Source organism: Salvelinus sp. IW2-2015, linkage group LG37 (assembly GCF_002910315.2).
Source record: "Salvelinus sp. IW2-2015 linkage group LG37, ASM291031v2, whole genome shotgun sequence".
Taxonomy (NCBI): Eukaryota; Metazoa; Chordata; class Actinopteri; order Salmoniformes; family Salmonidae; genus Salvelinus; species Salvelinus sp. IW2-2015.
In genome coordinates, this window is record NC_036876.1 from 3,551,317 (window position 1) to 3,568,400 (window position 17,084).

At 39.6% G+C, this 17,084-nt stretch overlaps 1 protein-coding gene across 1 annotated transcript in view; it reads right to left on the reverse strand.

Annotated features, from left to right (window-relative positions):
• The window catches only part of LOC111960375 (ventral anterior homeobox 2-like), a 29,955-nt gene extending 14,623 nt beyond the window's left edge, over nt 1-15,332 (reverse strand). The window contains exons 1-2 of the mRNA XM_023982348.2: nt 14,986-15,332; nt 10,580-10,767 (exon numbers count right to left, since the gene is read on the reverse strand). Coding sequence (XP_023838116.1) covers nt 10,580-10,767; nt 14,986-15,244 — 447 coding nt within the window. The 5' untranslated portion in view covers nt 15,245-15,332. The remainder of the gene's footprint in view (nt 1-10,579; nt 10,768-14,985) is intronic.
• Between the last annotated feature and the right edge of the window lie 1,752 nt (nt 15,333-17,084).

The following is a 17,084-nucleotide window of genomic DNA, read 5'->3' on the forward strand; positions in this document are numbered from 1 at the left end:
GTGTGTGTGTGACATCCCTTCTTGTGTGTGATGTGACATCCCTCTTATCCCTCTGTGTGTGTTGTGTGTGTGATGGGTGTGTGTGACTCGGCTGTGTGTGTGTGTAGTGTCGTGTGTGACAATCCTCTATCCCCTCTGTTGTGTGTGTTTGTGTGACATCCCTCTATCCTCTGTGTGTGTGTGACATCCCTTATATCCTGTGTGTGTGTTGGGACATCCCTCTATCCCTGTGTGTGTGTGACATCCCTCTATCCCTGTGTTGTGTGTTGTGACATCCCTCTATCCCTCTCTGTGTGTGTGACATCCCTCTATCCCTGTGTGTGTTTGTGAGCATCCCTTATCCTGTGTGTGTGACATCCCTCTATCCCTGGTGTGTGTTCTTGACATCCTCCTATCCCTGTGTGTGTGTTGACATCCTCTATCCCTCTGTGTGTGTGTGGACATCCCTCTATCTCTGTGTGTGTGTGGACATCCCTGTATCCCTGTGTGTGTTGTGTGTGTGTGGTGTGGTGTGGAATGTGTGTGTGTGTGTGTGATCCCCTCCCTCTGTGTGTGGTTGTGACATCCCTCACTGTCCTCTGTGTGTGTGTGTGACATCCCTCCGTCCCTCTCCTTCTGTGGACCTCCTCTCTCTAGGACTGACATTAACGCTCGTAGTGCTCACGGAATTTGTATGTAGGGGCCAGGAGTTTTTCTCTGGCCAATTTAATGACCGGACCAGGAAAAACACACTGTTCAGAAGCACTAGAAATAGAATATATAATAATAGCTTTGTGTTTCCCCGCAAGAAACTTCAGTCAGAGTGCTATTGTACAACTTCCCAGCTGGTTTTTAACAGATTGCTGGTGTAGACGGTTGCTAAGCCTGCCATAATTAATACTGACGTTTCCTCATACTGTATCTGAATGTGTTTGGATGCTGTTTCTCTTGTGTTCCTCCCAGGTGATTAACACCTGAGAATCTCCCATCTACTTATCTGTTGTCACTCAGTAATTGCTTTGCTGTGGGGTCTTGCACCGACTACAACCTACAATTTAATTTGTTGTCTTGGTCTTTGTTAATGCCTTTCACCACAGGTTGCAGATAGCAGTGTGTGTGTGTAGGTGTGTGGTGTTTTTTCTCTCTCTTGTTTCTGTGTGTGTGGTGTGGTTTTTCCTCTCTCTGTTTCTCTCTTGTGTGTGTGGTGTGTGTGTGTGTGTGTGTGTGTGTGTGTGTGTGTGGTGTGTTGTTGTGTGTGTGTGTGTGTGTGTGTGTGTTGTGTGTGTGTGTGTGGTGTGTGTGTGTGTGTGTGTGTGTGTGTGTGTGTTTTTTCTCTCTCTGTTTCTGTGTTGTGAATGTATTTCGCATGTGATTGCAGTAACTCCTAGAACATAAGTGTCTGGCAGTCGTCTGGAGCATTACATAGTCCCACAGATGTTCTGAGGAGAGAGGAACAGAGACAGAGACGAGACAGAGACAGAGACAGAAAGAGAGAGTGCAGACGAGAGACAGAGACAAAGACAGAGAAAGACAAGAGCAGAGGCGAGAGAGAGAGAGAGACAGAGACAGAGACAGAGACAGAAGACAGAGAGAGAAAGACGCGAGTGGCCGAGAGAGAGAGAGAGAGAGAGAGAACGAGAGAGAAAGAGAGAGAGACGAGAGAGAGCGAGAGAGAGAGAGAGAGAGAGAGAGCAGAGACAGCGAGAGACGCAGAAAGAACCAGTCATTCATGTAAAAGCTGAAGTGTAGGAGGGAAGCAACTAACTCATACATCCTACACATTTAGCGATTAGCCTTTTAAAGCAAATCTGCATTCTACACATTGCCTGGGTCAGAGAGAAAATGTTCAGTTTTACAGCTATTCCTGTAATTCAAATTTCATGACATGTTCATATACTCCTATCTGGGAGCGGGAGGAGGGGGGCGACATAGAGATCCTATTAAATTCAAGGGGGCTATGTCAAAACCTCAACGTTCCAGAATGGTTACATATTGGGCAAGGAGAAATCCCAAATCAGTCTATTGGAATGAATGAGAGGGATGTCACACACACACACACACACGGAGGGATAGAGGGATGTCACACACACACACACACACAGAGAGGGATAGAGGGATGTCACACACACACACACACAGAGGGATAGAGGGATGTCACACACAGAAGGTATTAGTAGAGCTGTGTGTGTAAAGGATTCTGACAAGTTGATGTTTGAAAACAGAGGAGTTATGTATCTCTTTAATACGTCCTCAGTGCTCCTCCCTCCTCCCAGGGTATTACTAAGATAAGGATCAGATCCGCTCTCTAAGTCTCTGCTCTCTCATCTGTCTGTCTGCCGGTCGATCTGTCACTTTCTCTCTCTCTATCATGTCTGTCTGTCTGCCGGGCGGTCTGTCACTTTCTCTCTCTCTATCATGTCTGTCTGTCTGCCGGGCGGTCTGTCACTTTCTCTCTCTCTATCATGTCTGTCTGTCTGCCGGTCGGTCTGTCACTTTCTCTCTCTCTATCATGTCTGTCTGTCTGCCGGTCTGTCTCTTTCTCTCTCTCTATCATCTGTCTGTCTGCCGGTCGGTCTGTCTTTCTATCGGTCTGTCTGTCTCTTTCTCTCTCGTGCAAATCCATGGTCAGTACAGCACAGATTAGAATAGATTACCTCTTGTTTCTGTTAGTATTTAACCTGGTATTTATCTTGCATTAAGTTCTGCAAAAAGACTGTGTTGGAAGGTTATACACAGGCATGGCAGACCTGCATGTCACTACAGCCATTATCAACACAACACACATTTACTGTCCTTCACTTATTGTATTTTACTTACTGTTCTTCACTTAGTGTCCTTCACTTATTATATTTAACTTACTGTTCTTCACTTACTGTTCTTCACTTACTGTTCTTCACTTACTGTTCTTCACTTATTATATTTAACTTACTGTAGTTCACTTACTGTACTTAACACACAAGTCTCTAAAACAAACATGATTGTGGATGTTTTCCAGCAGCTCATCAGCCTATCTAACTGTGCATGTTTAGCAAGCTTTGCTGCCTTGAAAGATCAAAATATATCAAAATATTTGGTCACTCACAGCTGCTAGCTCTGACCAGCTTGTGTCCAAAGCTCCACATGAACTAGTGGGATTCCATTCATTCTGTAACTTAGCCCTCTACCATTTGTCCCAGGGCAGGATTAAACCAGTTTTAAACAGCCCCTTCCACCATAAATCATGTCTTTCCCTGGATGGGCATTAGAGAACAATAGAGTGACACAATGCAATATGTCAATAAAATAAGGCCTGGTCATGGTGGAGCCATGGTTGGTACCAGGTGGGATGGGAACAGTGTTGTGAAGCTATAGAGAGGTCTGGGATTCTATATGCAAACGTGTATCATTGGCCAGAATTCAACCCGTTTTCATCGTTGCTATAACGTAATAATACCAACATTGCAATAACATGGAAACTACGTTGACTCAACATCTTTATGCCAAGGTCTCAGAGTCAGGTGACAGATTAAGATACCTTGTCATTATTTACATAAGTGAAAAGATAAACCCTTACTAACTTAAGTATTTGGGGGAAAATGTTTGTATTTTTGGTCTAAATTATAATTTCAGTCGGAGTCAAAGGTAATTTCAGTCAACCATTTCAGTAAAAGGAATTTCTGTACAAGTAATTTCCGTAAAAGTCCATTCCGTAAAAGCWATTTCGGTAAAAGTATTTTCACTAAACGTGGTTTCAGTAAAGGTCAGTTCTGGTGATKTAAGCATTGTACTCCAGGGCAGCCCTCACCTAGAAGACATTCCTTTCTCACACTGTGGAATGTAGCTTATCTAATGAAAAGGTAACAGCATGAAAGGTGCTAACATTTCTCCATGTGAAAGACAGTCATTAGACCCCGTTTGAGGTGCATCTGAAATGGCACCCTATTCCCAATATAGTGCACTATTTTAAACCGGAGCCCTGTGCATGAGTAGGGTCCTACTATAGGGAGTATACACTGAGTGTACAAAACATTAGGAACACCTGCTCTTTCCATGACATAGACTGACCAGGTGAATCCAGGTGAAAGCTATGATTCCTTATTGATGTGACCTGTTAAATCCACTCCAATCAGTGTARATGAGGGGGAGGAGAYAWGTTAAAKAAGGATTTTTAGGCCTTGAGACAATTGAGACATGGAATGTGTATGTGTGCCATTCAGAGGGTGAATGAGCAAGAGTGCCTTTGAACCGGGTATGGTAGTAGGTGCCAGGCACACCGGTTTGAGTGTGTCAAGAACTGCAAAGCTGCTGGGTTTTTCATGCTCAACAGTTTCCTTTGTGTATCAACAATGACCCACCACCCAAAGGACATCCAGCCAACTTGACAAAACTGTGGGAAGCATTGGAGTCAACATGGGCCAGTATCGCTGTGGAACGCTTTTCGACACCTTGTAGAGTCCATGCCGCAACGAAATGAGGCTGTTCTGAGGACAAACGGATGTGCAACTCAATATTAGGAAGGTGTTCCTAATGTTTTGTACACTCAGCGTAGGGTGCCATTTCTGCTCATTCCCAGACTAAGGCGTTTCTCAAGCAAGCTGAAAATGTAGCCTACTCTGTGGACTGATAGACAGAATAACGGAATTGAAAATGTATTAATATTGTGAGAGATTACAAGTGCATGGGATGAAAGTGCTCCAAATTGTATGGAGGTATTAACCGAGGGTCAATCCAAAATGTACTTTTAAGCTTTTATGTAAAACAAGGAGTCCGAGAAAACAATTGGAGAAAACACAAGCAAGAACAATTGGGGTGCACAGTCACAGAACCATCCCGAAATGCAATGTGAGTGTTTCCTCTATAGCTGAGTAAATCATTTTAGCAGTGAAGAGAAAGAGAAGTTAGTGACAGAGACAATATTAACACAATTACGCTGCCTTTAGGAATGTATTTCCTGATATAATATGAACATGATCCCTCCTTGAAGCAGTTAAGCCTGCTGGAACAGACATCCCCAAAAAAACTCCATAGCGTGCCAAGGGTGCGAGGCTCCCCGCCGCGTTACATGGGAAGGGGGAGCCACCTGCTGGGCTCTGGGGAGAGGCGAGGCGAGATGTTGCCTGAATGAGGGAGGGGTTTGACTTTACAGGTTATTCACCCGACTCAAATAGTTTATAGGTTCGAGTTTTTCGTCATGAATCGTGTTCTGGAGGCAGCTCTGCAGTGGTCACTAGCTGGCACAGCCACAAAGTAATAACATCTGATTTTAAACCTAACCCTAACCACACTGATAAGCCTAATGCCTAACCCTAACCTTAAATTAAAACAACAAAAAAAACATTTTTGTTTTTAAGAATTTTTACAATATAGACAATTTTGACTTTGCAGCTGGTCCATCTAGCAAAAATCGCTCACTTCTGCCTAAAGGACAAGACTTCTCCCAATAAACGTCAACCTGCAAATAGTTTGCTTTCATGTAGCTCTTGGTGAACTCAAGGCTTTTACGCACAACTGACCTGGAAACTTTGTTTTAACTGGGAAACKGTTTAGGTAGCCCGAAGCATATTCAGACACCTCATTGAATAATTTGTCTTAGTACAAGTTGAACAGCAAAACACGCACACTATTTTATATATTTGTCTTTTTTTATTAAATTAAACTGTTAAAAGGTATTTCCCGTATGTATTTTGTTGAGCAAATGTAGCCTATGCCTCATTGCCTGGGCAATTTTGATACGTGACCAAACTAATTCGAGTTACACCTGGGTCAACGACCATATCCCCAAACACATGGCGCTTAGGAATCCGCGCAAATGTCTTAACGAATTTCGGAACAATAAACTATTTACGWGACTGACGTCATATTATATGAGCGCAATATCACAAGTTAGGCTATATCTGTTTGTGTGCATACGCTGCCCCCCCACCCCTTTAATAAATTTACTAAACTTATTGTAAAATATATATATTTTTAGGCCCAATATTGTCGCGACTTTGATATTTCGTGTTAGCCAACTATAATAGGCTAGTGAATATAAATGGGCTTACAATGTCAAAATTGAGCTATATGTTACAGCATGGAAGCATTTTGRGCTAAATTACGCGTTATTAGGTGTTATTATGAAGTTATTGGATGCGCTAAGGTTTAAGCTACGAGCATATTCCATGTATTGGATTTAATTCGTATTAGGCTTGATCTCTTTTAATGATCAAATTAAGTATAGCATTTGATGAATTCAATCACTTATTTTTGAATCGAAAGAAATCGACAAGAGATGTCATAGCATGGAATGGGCATTTAGAAATATCAGTAAGTGATGAACATGTTGATGTAAACATTGTTCACAGTGGCCAAACCATCCATGACATAGTCCCGCCTCTTCTTTTGTTTTGGCCCAACTGCAAAAAGATTATTTGTGTTGCTCTTGGTTTGAAGTTTACTGGTATATTGTGATAAAATTAGATATAAGATTGCCATAGTTGTCTTTTTAATGAACTTGATGTGTCTTTTCGTCGCATGATTGTTTGTGTGGCTATAGCAAATTGGACATGGTCGACAATGGTGGTAGGTGAACCTTCTTCCCTTCAATATGAGGCTGCATGGAGATAGACTATAAATCAAAATGCTGTAGATAGAATGTAGACCTCTAGATATTTCATATTGTGAAATAAACTTGACTTTGAATGGAAATATTTGAACGAGGGCATCACTGGATGAATACKAATGAGGTTGGCTAAACGCACTCAGAAATCAGAGTACATTTTTTYCCCAAACGTGCATTTCGGTTATCACCGCCTCCTTGAAATTGAAAATGCTAATTAAATCGTGTTTCTGACCATCAAAGTAACATTTTGCCTTGAGTTAAGATGAGTTCGTATTGTATTCATAAAAGCTATTATTTCCACGCTAAATCCTGCATTTCACGAACGCTCTCTCACAACGGAGAAGCAATGTGAATGCTTTCAAACYACACATATAGGCCACTGTACGTTGCGTAAGTGGACCTGGAAATCAAATAACCATATGGCTCCTTTGAAAGCCTTGATGGCAAAAACTCAGAAAGATCCTAATAATAATGTGTTAAACTTCTATAGCGCTGTTCATAGAATCTCGAAAGCACTTAAAGAGCAGAGGTCAACCAATAGAGGCCACGTCTTTGAATGATACAGCTAATAGCTTTGGCTGCATCTCAAAAGTATTAGCTTGCTTTCCTCGTCTCGTCTCCTCTCCCTCATTGTCATTGATCTCTCTGTATAAGGGCAGTACAAATGCGCTGGAGAATTGTCCATTTATCAGATATGTGTAATAGTACACCTAAGTGTAGGCTAATTGTTCTGTTGTTGCTGTATCTATATAGTGTAGGCCTCCATACCGTATGTGGATCATGTATACATTCTTTGTTTATATATTCTGTCTGTATGTTCTGCTTATTGTGGTCAGCACTATTTCACCAGGTCAAGTTCCTGGTAGCATACATATAAATGTACATGGTGAATAAAGTTGATTCTGATTCTCATTGGTCCTAAATCGAGGGAGATGCCGTTGAACTAGAAACGACTTGGTCTTGAACTGCCCTTTCGACAAATAGGCTGGGGCCTATAGCGTCTCTAACAAGTGTTTTCATTCACACCAACCATTTGACGATAATCAACCCTGTCACTCTCTCATTTTCAGGAATTAACGTACAGGCTACACATAGGTCTAGCCTACTAAATGTGTTGCGGAAATGATAACTAGACATGTAACTCGTTTAGTTCTATAGGCATAACTCGTATAATTACACCAGAGGCATATTAATGCATTAGTTGACAGAAACATAAAAGGTTCTGGATTCTCCATGTTATCTATCATATTTTAGTTGCCAATCGTTGTTTTCGCTCACACCATGTTGTGGTTCCTAAATGGAGGGAGACGCAGTCTTGGACAGCCCTTTGACAAGTGGGGCCTATAGCATCTCTAGCAAGTGTTTTCATTCACACCAACCATTTGACGATAATGAACCCTGTCACTCTCTCATTATCAGGGATGACCGTATAGGCTACACATTACGTTAGGTCTACTAAATATGTTGCGGAAATGATAACTTAACGTGTAAATAGTTCAGTTCCTATTGGCACAACTCGCTTCAGAGACATAGTAAGGCATCAGTTGACAATTGAGGCCATGGATCCTCCATGTTTTCTATCATATTTTAGTTGCCATTTTTTTTCTTTCACGCCATGTTTTCTGTCATTCGCTATCATTGCTCTATCCTTCATGTGGAGGACACAAGCTATAGTATAGCCTACATCCATCCATTTTTCACTTGTTACTGTTGTCTAGAGAAGTTTGTTTTATACAACACACTGTATCGTTGCAAAAAAGTTTAAATAATATAAATATATTAACATTATCGTTATTGTTATTATTATTATTATAGAATACTTTCTGTAAAGCGCCGAGGGCGTTATGGTGTTTGGTTTACTTACAAGAGATGCCTGGCTGATGGGGCTACTGTGAATTCCCGCAAAGAAACGTCAGCACTGATAATAGGTTATGAACTCGTAGATAGGCCCCAAGAATGGAGCCATTACGCAAATGCTAGACTATATGATGATGATGATTGCATGGAGTTTCCGAATAAGACATTGGTTGAGTCTTAGATATAATATGTCTACATCTCGTGCTTCTCCTCAGTGGACACATCTAGTCTACATGACAAAAGTTAGGTATAAATTAATTCAGAGACATTATACAATAGAATCCCACTGAGCACACCACGTCATTCCAACTTGGATAATAGCGCAATATTTGTTTGAGAAGTTGATCAATGAGATTACCACCTATATTCACCCACTCAAAGTAACAGCCAAACGTTAGTAGAATGTCCTATGTGCTATCACTAAAAGCCAATTCTACCATCTAAATTCTAAAAGCACAACCAAATTCCAGTGGAAAAAACTATGTCTGAATTTTTGGTTTAGTTGTCACCCAAATGTCTATCAATGCGCTTTCAACCATTTAAAGGCACAGCAAAGTTCAAATGGGAATACCAAGTCAGATCTTTTATTTATACAACAGATGCATGTGTTATCACTCTGCTTCATCTAATAACAGCGCCAAATTACCTGGATTGCAGTTGAGATTACGTTAAAAAGTACATGCCTCAGATTATTACAGCAATTTTGAAGATCTCTCCACAGACCTGCGATGACCTAYGCATGCTATCCTGAACATGCACGCTTTATATGATTACATAATAAGACGTGTAGTTACAGTAACCTCAACATGTGGTCATGGATGTGTTCCTCATTTTAAGGTTGAATGTTACATTAGTTGATTAAATGACCTTAATTTGGGGCTATTTACTCTATTGCAAAAGTAATATTGAATAGTTTTTGGTTGACAACSCAACCAAATATCAACATTTGCCACTGATTTTTAATTCGAGCTTAATTCCAGTCTACMAATTAATAATTGATATGTTGGAATCACATCGCTACCAAAAAACAAAGTAGAACTAAATCAAATCAAACTTTAAATATCTCCTTCAAACTTTAAATATCTCGTTCAAATGTTGATATTTTGTTGCGCTGAAAACCRAAAAATTCTATATTATATAACTAGGCAAGTAGGTTAAGAACAAATTCTTATTTATAATGTCGGCCTAGGAACAGTGAGTTAACTGCCTTGTTCAGAGGCAGAACGACAGATTTGTACCTTACCTGCCGCACCAATATCACTAAATACCATTACATTTTAAATCAAACCAGAGCTTGAAACCCAAGGCCTATTGTATTGTCTATTCTTAGTTGAATTATGGGTTGATTTAAAGTATGGGCAAATTTCATTTGCTCTGTTAAACCTACCCTTTGGAATAACTTCGATAGCAACCGTGACTCCATTTCGTTTTTAAGWGGAGATCTTTTAACAATCATTCTCATGACAGCACATTGGTAATAGTCAGTGACAAATATCATAGTGGGGCTTGGTTAAAAACCCTGKATGGGACACCAAAGGGTAGCTGTAGATAGATAAATTCTCCAGTAGGAGGTGCTGCCCAGTCTATTGTTTTTCTTCCTTCGGATACGCCAAGATATGATATTGGTTTAAAAGTACAAATTCAAACATATGTTATACAACGTTGTATGTTACAACTTGGTTACCATGATGACAAAATCCTGTGGTTGAAATTTTACCCTAAAAAACTGTTCGTTGATTACTTTTTTCAACTCCAATGCATTTTCCACGAAGATTACACTTCACAATATGTTAACACATTACATTAAAACAACGTTGATTCAACATGTTTGTGTCCAGTTGGATGTGACTGCACTGCACAGCGAYTAGTTATAATGTATGATATAACCTCAGCCTAATAAGTTACCTTTATCAAACCAATAAGCACACCACCACAGGGATAACAAAAAAACATGTTCTTTAAACTGGAAAGAAACTATTTAAACATGAAACTCAAACTGGGTAAAATAAATCTAATCTATTATTTGAATATTTAGGCCTATACAAATTGGGACTCCTGGAGGTACTTACTATTTGTCTTCATTGGTACAACAGGATATCAATCTATTATCCATAACTCACCACAACTGAGGAAATACTCTGTCAAATGATGTCWGTTTCTTACCTGTGTCTCAGACAGGTTCAGCTGCCTCGCCAGCTCAGTGCGCTCTCGGCCGACTACATACTGGCAGCGCTGGAACTCGAGCTCGAGACGGTAGAGCTGCTCTGCGGTGAAGGAGGTCCGCGTGCGTTTTGGCCTGTCGAGGTCGAGACCCTTTGGCAACACGATCTCCCGGATGGTACCCTTAGCATCTGTGGATATTGCAGCCGAACAGTGTGAAATGTCACAAATACAAATGTCACAATGCTTAACATTACAATTGCATATACTGTAGTACCAATGTCATCATTTTTTGGACAGACCAGGAAAATATAGTTAAACATCGTGCTCSTTTATGGCACAAATGTGCGCTTTCATATAGGTAGGGCCCACGCYATTTTAGAATAACCTTGAAGTGACCATTATTTTCAGTATGAGGAAATTGACGTGTAATTTGCATGCTTGAGAATTATACTGTAAGCTAGTCAAGTTACTAGGGAAAGAAATACAGAAAGGGCGTAAAATAGTATATATTGTAAGAATGGCAATATCCGTAAATACAACTCAATGCACCAGATAGTAGGTCTAGCCGTTATGTTAAGGTTCTGATGCCTTAGAATAGTTTCCCCATACTTCCAACTGAGCGTAGGCTACATTAGRCTCTCTCATGGAACTGGAAGTAGCGTCAAATAATACAAATGTAAAAAATCTGAATACMTTTGTTGCACTGCAATATGTTTGGGGAATATTCCCAAAAAGTAATAGCCAGAAGGCCGGAAAATGWGAGCTGAAAGAAACATCCCTATCACATTACTAAATTATACCTAATTTAACTAAATAWTACGTGCACTGTCTGCCTCAGCGAGAGCGAATGTTTGGAGACCATGTTTTCAGAGTTCTATTTCAATTGTACTTTTGCATTTGCCATGCGTCCTAGAACCCTGGAGAATGTAGCCTAGCGTAACATAGGCTAGTTGATGCATCAATACACGTTTAATATAGCAATTTATGGKACAATATTAAATTGTTTGGTTCAATACATACAACATCAGGACATGCGTGTTTTTATATCAAATTAGGTAATATGCCAAGTCTTGCTATGGGGAATATGCTATTAATCCAATACCAAATAACTGTTGAGTGCAAAACTAATTGTGCAACATTATCTTGACAAGTTTAAAGTTTCTATAAGTCCAAACTGACTGTTAATGTAGAAGGAATAAAATAAAATAAATATTTTTAAACAAAAATTTTAACACGTCTTACGTAGTCACAGTGGTCCCATGCATAGCCTACAACCCGCCCTAAACAAGAGATGTCTTTAATACTAATCAGTCAGCCAATACTACACATGGTTAAAACAACGAAACGCTCCTCAAGTAGGCTAGAAAGAGGGACGTGTTTTGACTGAAAACAATGAAATAATGTAGGTCCACTGTCCAAAAAAATTGACTAATCAAACTAAATATGAGAATAAAATATATCAACCAAATGTTTTCTAAATCCCTCACCGAAATCGGAAGTTAAACAATTTCCAGTATTTCGAAATAATATAGTCTTTACAATAGATAGGCCCGCCTAAGTGATATATACATCTGAAACATAACCCAGCTGGTTCCCTCAATAAAATACAACTGTCAAATGAGGTATAGCCCTATAGCATTTCTGTCGTATAATGTTGCGCCTAAATCCATATCAATTCCCCAGCAAAACGTCCATCAAATTCTAGAAGCTTCAGAATTCAGAATTCCTTGACAGAATGGAACATAGGCCTATAATCTAAATACATGGCTCTGGGCCTACTGCCTCGTGACCACCATTWGGTCTACTATCTGTTTCCTTTGTCATTGCAGTCACGTGAGTGGTATATATATTTTGAGGCTACTTATATGGTTGCACCATTGACTACTGCCTATAGATTGCACATTTTATAGATATTTATTTTTATGTATGACGTAGACTACCATCAGTGACTCCATATGTGTTGCCTACACTGGAAATAGCATCTATGCAGCATAGTCTCCGGCACCATAGCCCATCTGCCATGGCATGCAAGCATGGTGTTAGCCAGAGCGACATGCAGAGATTCATTCTAAAATTTCTGATTTCCAACTAATACATCATCCATTAATTCCTAACACGCTAGATTAAAATCATCTCAATGTTAAACGTTACAGCAGGGCCTCGAAAACAGTTTGCACGCGCATCCGGACGTCGCAGGTCAGACATGCTGACCTTTCGCTGACCCCGGGTTCTCACGAGGTATCCAGCGCATTCAATCGTCAGCTTTAAAAACATATAGTGTCACCGGGGACTGCGGATTTAGCTTGGATTCAGCGCTCAGCTCGCCCTCACCACATCTAATMAAGCTCGGTCTACCGCGGRGGTCGTTGCCTGCTACAGTTACCGGCTTTCTATTCAGATTCAGCACCCACCAAGACACCGTTTCAAGGCCTGGGCATGAGCATTTAACTAAATTATGTAGAACTTTCCAGTGGGCAATGTGTATGATCATCATTGTTCAAATGAATGGGCCAGTTGCACATTTGGTGAAAATCAAATTGTGCGCACAAAGGGGGGAAAGTTTAACTTTATTTTGTGATATTGATATTGTCAGTGCCGACATGTCATGTTAGCCTGATATGCATCCCACATTGGTGTGAAAACTATCCCGGTAAGGGATATGGATATTATATTTTTGAAATTAATGGTCAACTTGAAAATGATGAATAGCATATGCTTAATAGCATATGCTTAAATAAAATGTATTTGCTGTTCACTATGACTATTATTAAAAATAAAAAAAATACATTTTAAAACTGTTGATAAGAATAGTCTTCCCAAACATGTTTTTTTGCTACCTGTATTATTTGGGGTTTGTTGACATCAAAATACATTTTACAGCMCTGCAAAGCAGTGCAAAGACATATAAGCACTAAACAAAACTAGAGAGATGCATATTCAATTMATTTAATTCTAAGTTAGTCAGTCACATAGCCTAATTACTATCGACTATAAGACAAGTAAGTATAGCATTTTATATAATTTTGGTCACACTTTTAACAATGTGCCATGTTTTAACAATGCACACTCCTGAAACTATTCTAACGTTTTAAACATAAACATTTGGAAGGTAACTGGTATACACAAAATATGAAAAACCAATACTTTCCTTATAGATTTGCAGTTAATATATTTTTTTWAATTCTGAAAGATGCATGGCTGTGTGTTTGTTGTGCTTTGAGACGGGAATTTTGCTGAGGAGGATGTTTATTGTCATAATTTACTACAAACTATTGAAACACTATTGCCATCATGGCTGCATACAATCATAAGATCTGTCGATGTGCCATTGAGCAAGGCACTTAACCCTAATTGCTCCAGTAAGTTGCTTTGGATAAGAGAGTCTATTTAATGACTAAAATGTTAAATATTTTGTTTCCCTGTCAACACGTTTTAAAATAGGRTGTAGGCCTTAAGATCCACAGAAATACATTTGATTCATTCTTAAAAAKAACTATTTAGTTTTTAGTATTTTATTAGAATCCCCATCAGCTATTGCTGAAGCAGCAGAGACTCTTCCTGGGGTTAATTCTTTTCCTGTGGTCTATTTAGTGAGTCTACATATTTTGGAGAATTCCATGCAGAGGTGACGTAGACCTAGAAAGGTGGTCCCCTTTCTTTTAAACAAAGAGGGCGTGGACAATTTAGATGATTTCTTATCCCGTTTTTGATAACAATACCTTAACTCAAACAAAGGCAACAACATGACCACGAGTAAACACACACTAAGACATACACATGGTGGTTTGTGTTTTAAAAGTATTTTGTTTGCCAATGATTACTGAATMATTTGTTGGCTCATATAGTACAAAGCAAGTACTGCTATTATTATGTGATCATATAATGTATATTATGATACTGATTATTATTATATAAATTGGGATTGATAATAGTATTGATGTAAATACATGTGATGAAGTTTGAATAGTTGAACAGTTWAAAMAWWWWTYKAACCTGTTGTCAGAATATATGGCTATATTTTRATGTTGAATTATATTGGACATATATAGTATTAAATCTTCATCTGAATATGAGAATACCTTCAGATTTTATTTACAATAAATCACTTCAACTATTGGTTTATTTGTAAGTGTAAAAGTAGTATAGTAGTAGCAGTGTAGTAGTAGTTGGTATCGAAGTAGGGTAATATTAGATAATTGCAATAGTGGTATAGATGTAAATGTATCCTTTAAAAAAATAATAGCCTAGTAATAAGTTAATTTAATGAACATTCTCAAATCTTAATAATTGTGAACCTCTGGTTTTGTGCAGTAACTTTTGCAGACAATCTGTGCTCTCTTTCTGCAATTCATCATTCTAGATGTACATTTTCTCAACAACAACAAAAAAGAGAATATGTTACTAACCTCGAACTAAAATCCTCTGGCAGTAGTCTGGGTCCACTGGGTCCAGTTTATCATGTCCGTCTTCACTGGAGGAGGTGGGGGTAGACGCCGATGTACCCGCGGTATCGGTTGTACTCTGCACCGGCGACCTGCTCCCAAGTTCGGTATGGCATTTGTCCATCCGGTTACCGTACAGAGAGTTGGATCCACGGTGGTGGTGGTGGTTGTGGTTGCGATCCTCAGCGATCCCATCGCCCATAGTCGTAGCTTGATCGAACATCGATTCCAATATTGGTGTATAGATCTCCTGTATTCTTCACCTCGTTATTGGGCAGTTATTGCTATTCTTTAACTTGTTTTCCTCCTTTGCAATAGTTATATTCAGATATGGTGGGGGAGACCACACCACAAAGTAGATCCAGCTAGGCTACAAACCAGAACCAGCCTCGCGGACCTGCGACAGACACGAGCTGCCCTGCAAGTGTCTCGGCATGTTTCAGCACTATCCTGCGGCCCGAAGTAGAGAAGAGAGATGGTGGATGTGGTGAGAAGGAGGGGGCCCTGTGGACAAGCCAGATAAGGAGCCTCCTCAGCTATAGGACCGCGCTAAACCCAAAATGCATGTTGTACGTATACAATGAGTGTAGCCTACAAGAGGAGACCAGATCTATGACCAAAGAAACTGGGAGGTGCTATACTTGTTCACCCACGTAAAAATTAACTGAAAGACAATCGTGTAACCACCAGCATGGTCTATCTTGGTCTCTGCAAAGCCAGTCAGTTCACTCTGCATCCAAGAAAGGAAACTTTTTCTCCAACCATGCACCCCAGAGCATGGGCTTGAAATCAGTTACTTTACCCCCGTTTTACTTGCTGGTTTCGGCGGCGCCGTGGTGGCATGGTCACGGCTGTTGGATTGTTGGTGGTCTGCTCGGGGTCTTCTGCATTTGGAGATCGCAATAATGTCTGTGTAGAAAACGTTGAGGAGGGGGTGTTCAAATGGGGGAAATGGTCACATAAGGTAAAACGAACCATATAATGGCCATGCCATTCTTGTGTATAACTATTGTATGATTTTTTAGATAATATTGGTGGCTGTAGTTTTTTTGTCTTGCCGGTTTTACAGTCGTATATGGACAATATTGTAATGACAGGGTGCACTAAAGTGGCTGTCACTAGTAACGTAATATCCGGTTTGCTCAGGCTAGTCTTTGATTGGTGAACAGACTCAGATCGGTATATGTAGTATATGGTCCAAGGAACCCTTGTTTTTTATTCTAATTTCTAAATTTAAGACACTATAGATTCCCCCCCCCCCAACTAGTTTAAACTGAATAGACGTGTGCATATACTATGCATACCTATAGGATATTATAAATTATTTCAACGCTATCGAAAATAAACTGGCTACTCGAAGCCTGGAATAGTCAACGGATGCAATAAGCTCAGTAACCACAGTAGGCTATTTTGCCATGATCTTTTTTAGAGGTAAATCATGAAATTCCCTTGTACAAAGCCGTAATAGCATCTCACGAAAACATTAAAGAAAAGAGAGGATGTTTAGAGTTGAGAGAAGTTTAGAGAACGTTTAAAGACCACATTTGCGTAAAATGCACATAGTCTAAATCAAATCAAATTGTATTTGTCACATGCGCCGAATACAACAGGTGTAGACCTTACAGTGAAACACTTATTTACAAGCCCTTAACCAACAATGCAGTTCAAGAAATAGAGTTAAGAAAATATTTGCTAAATAAACTAAAGTAAAAAATGTAATAAAAGGTAACAATATAAATAATATATATAATATATAAGATTACATAACAATAACGAGGCTATATACAGGGGTCTGTACCGAGTCAATGTGCGGGGGTACAGTTTAGTCGAGGTAATTTGTATATGTAGGTAAGGGTAAAGTGACTATGCATACATAATAAACAGCGAGTAGCAGATGTGTAAAAAAAAAAAAATTGTCCCCCAAAAATTGCCTATAGCTAAAACTTCAATGATAAACCCGAAGTGCACTGCAACCACTCATTAGCCTAGGTTACATTTTGGAGTTCACTATAGATCTTGGCCTATTGCAACAACAAAAAATACGGTTATTATAGTTGATAGTA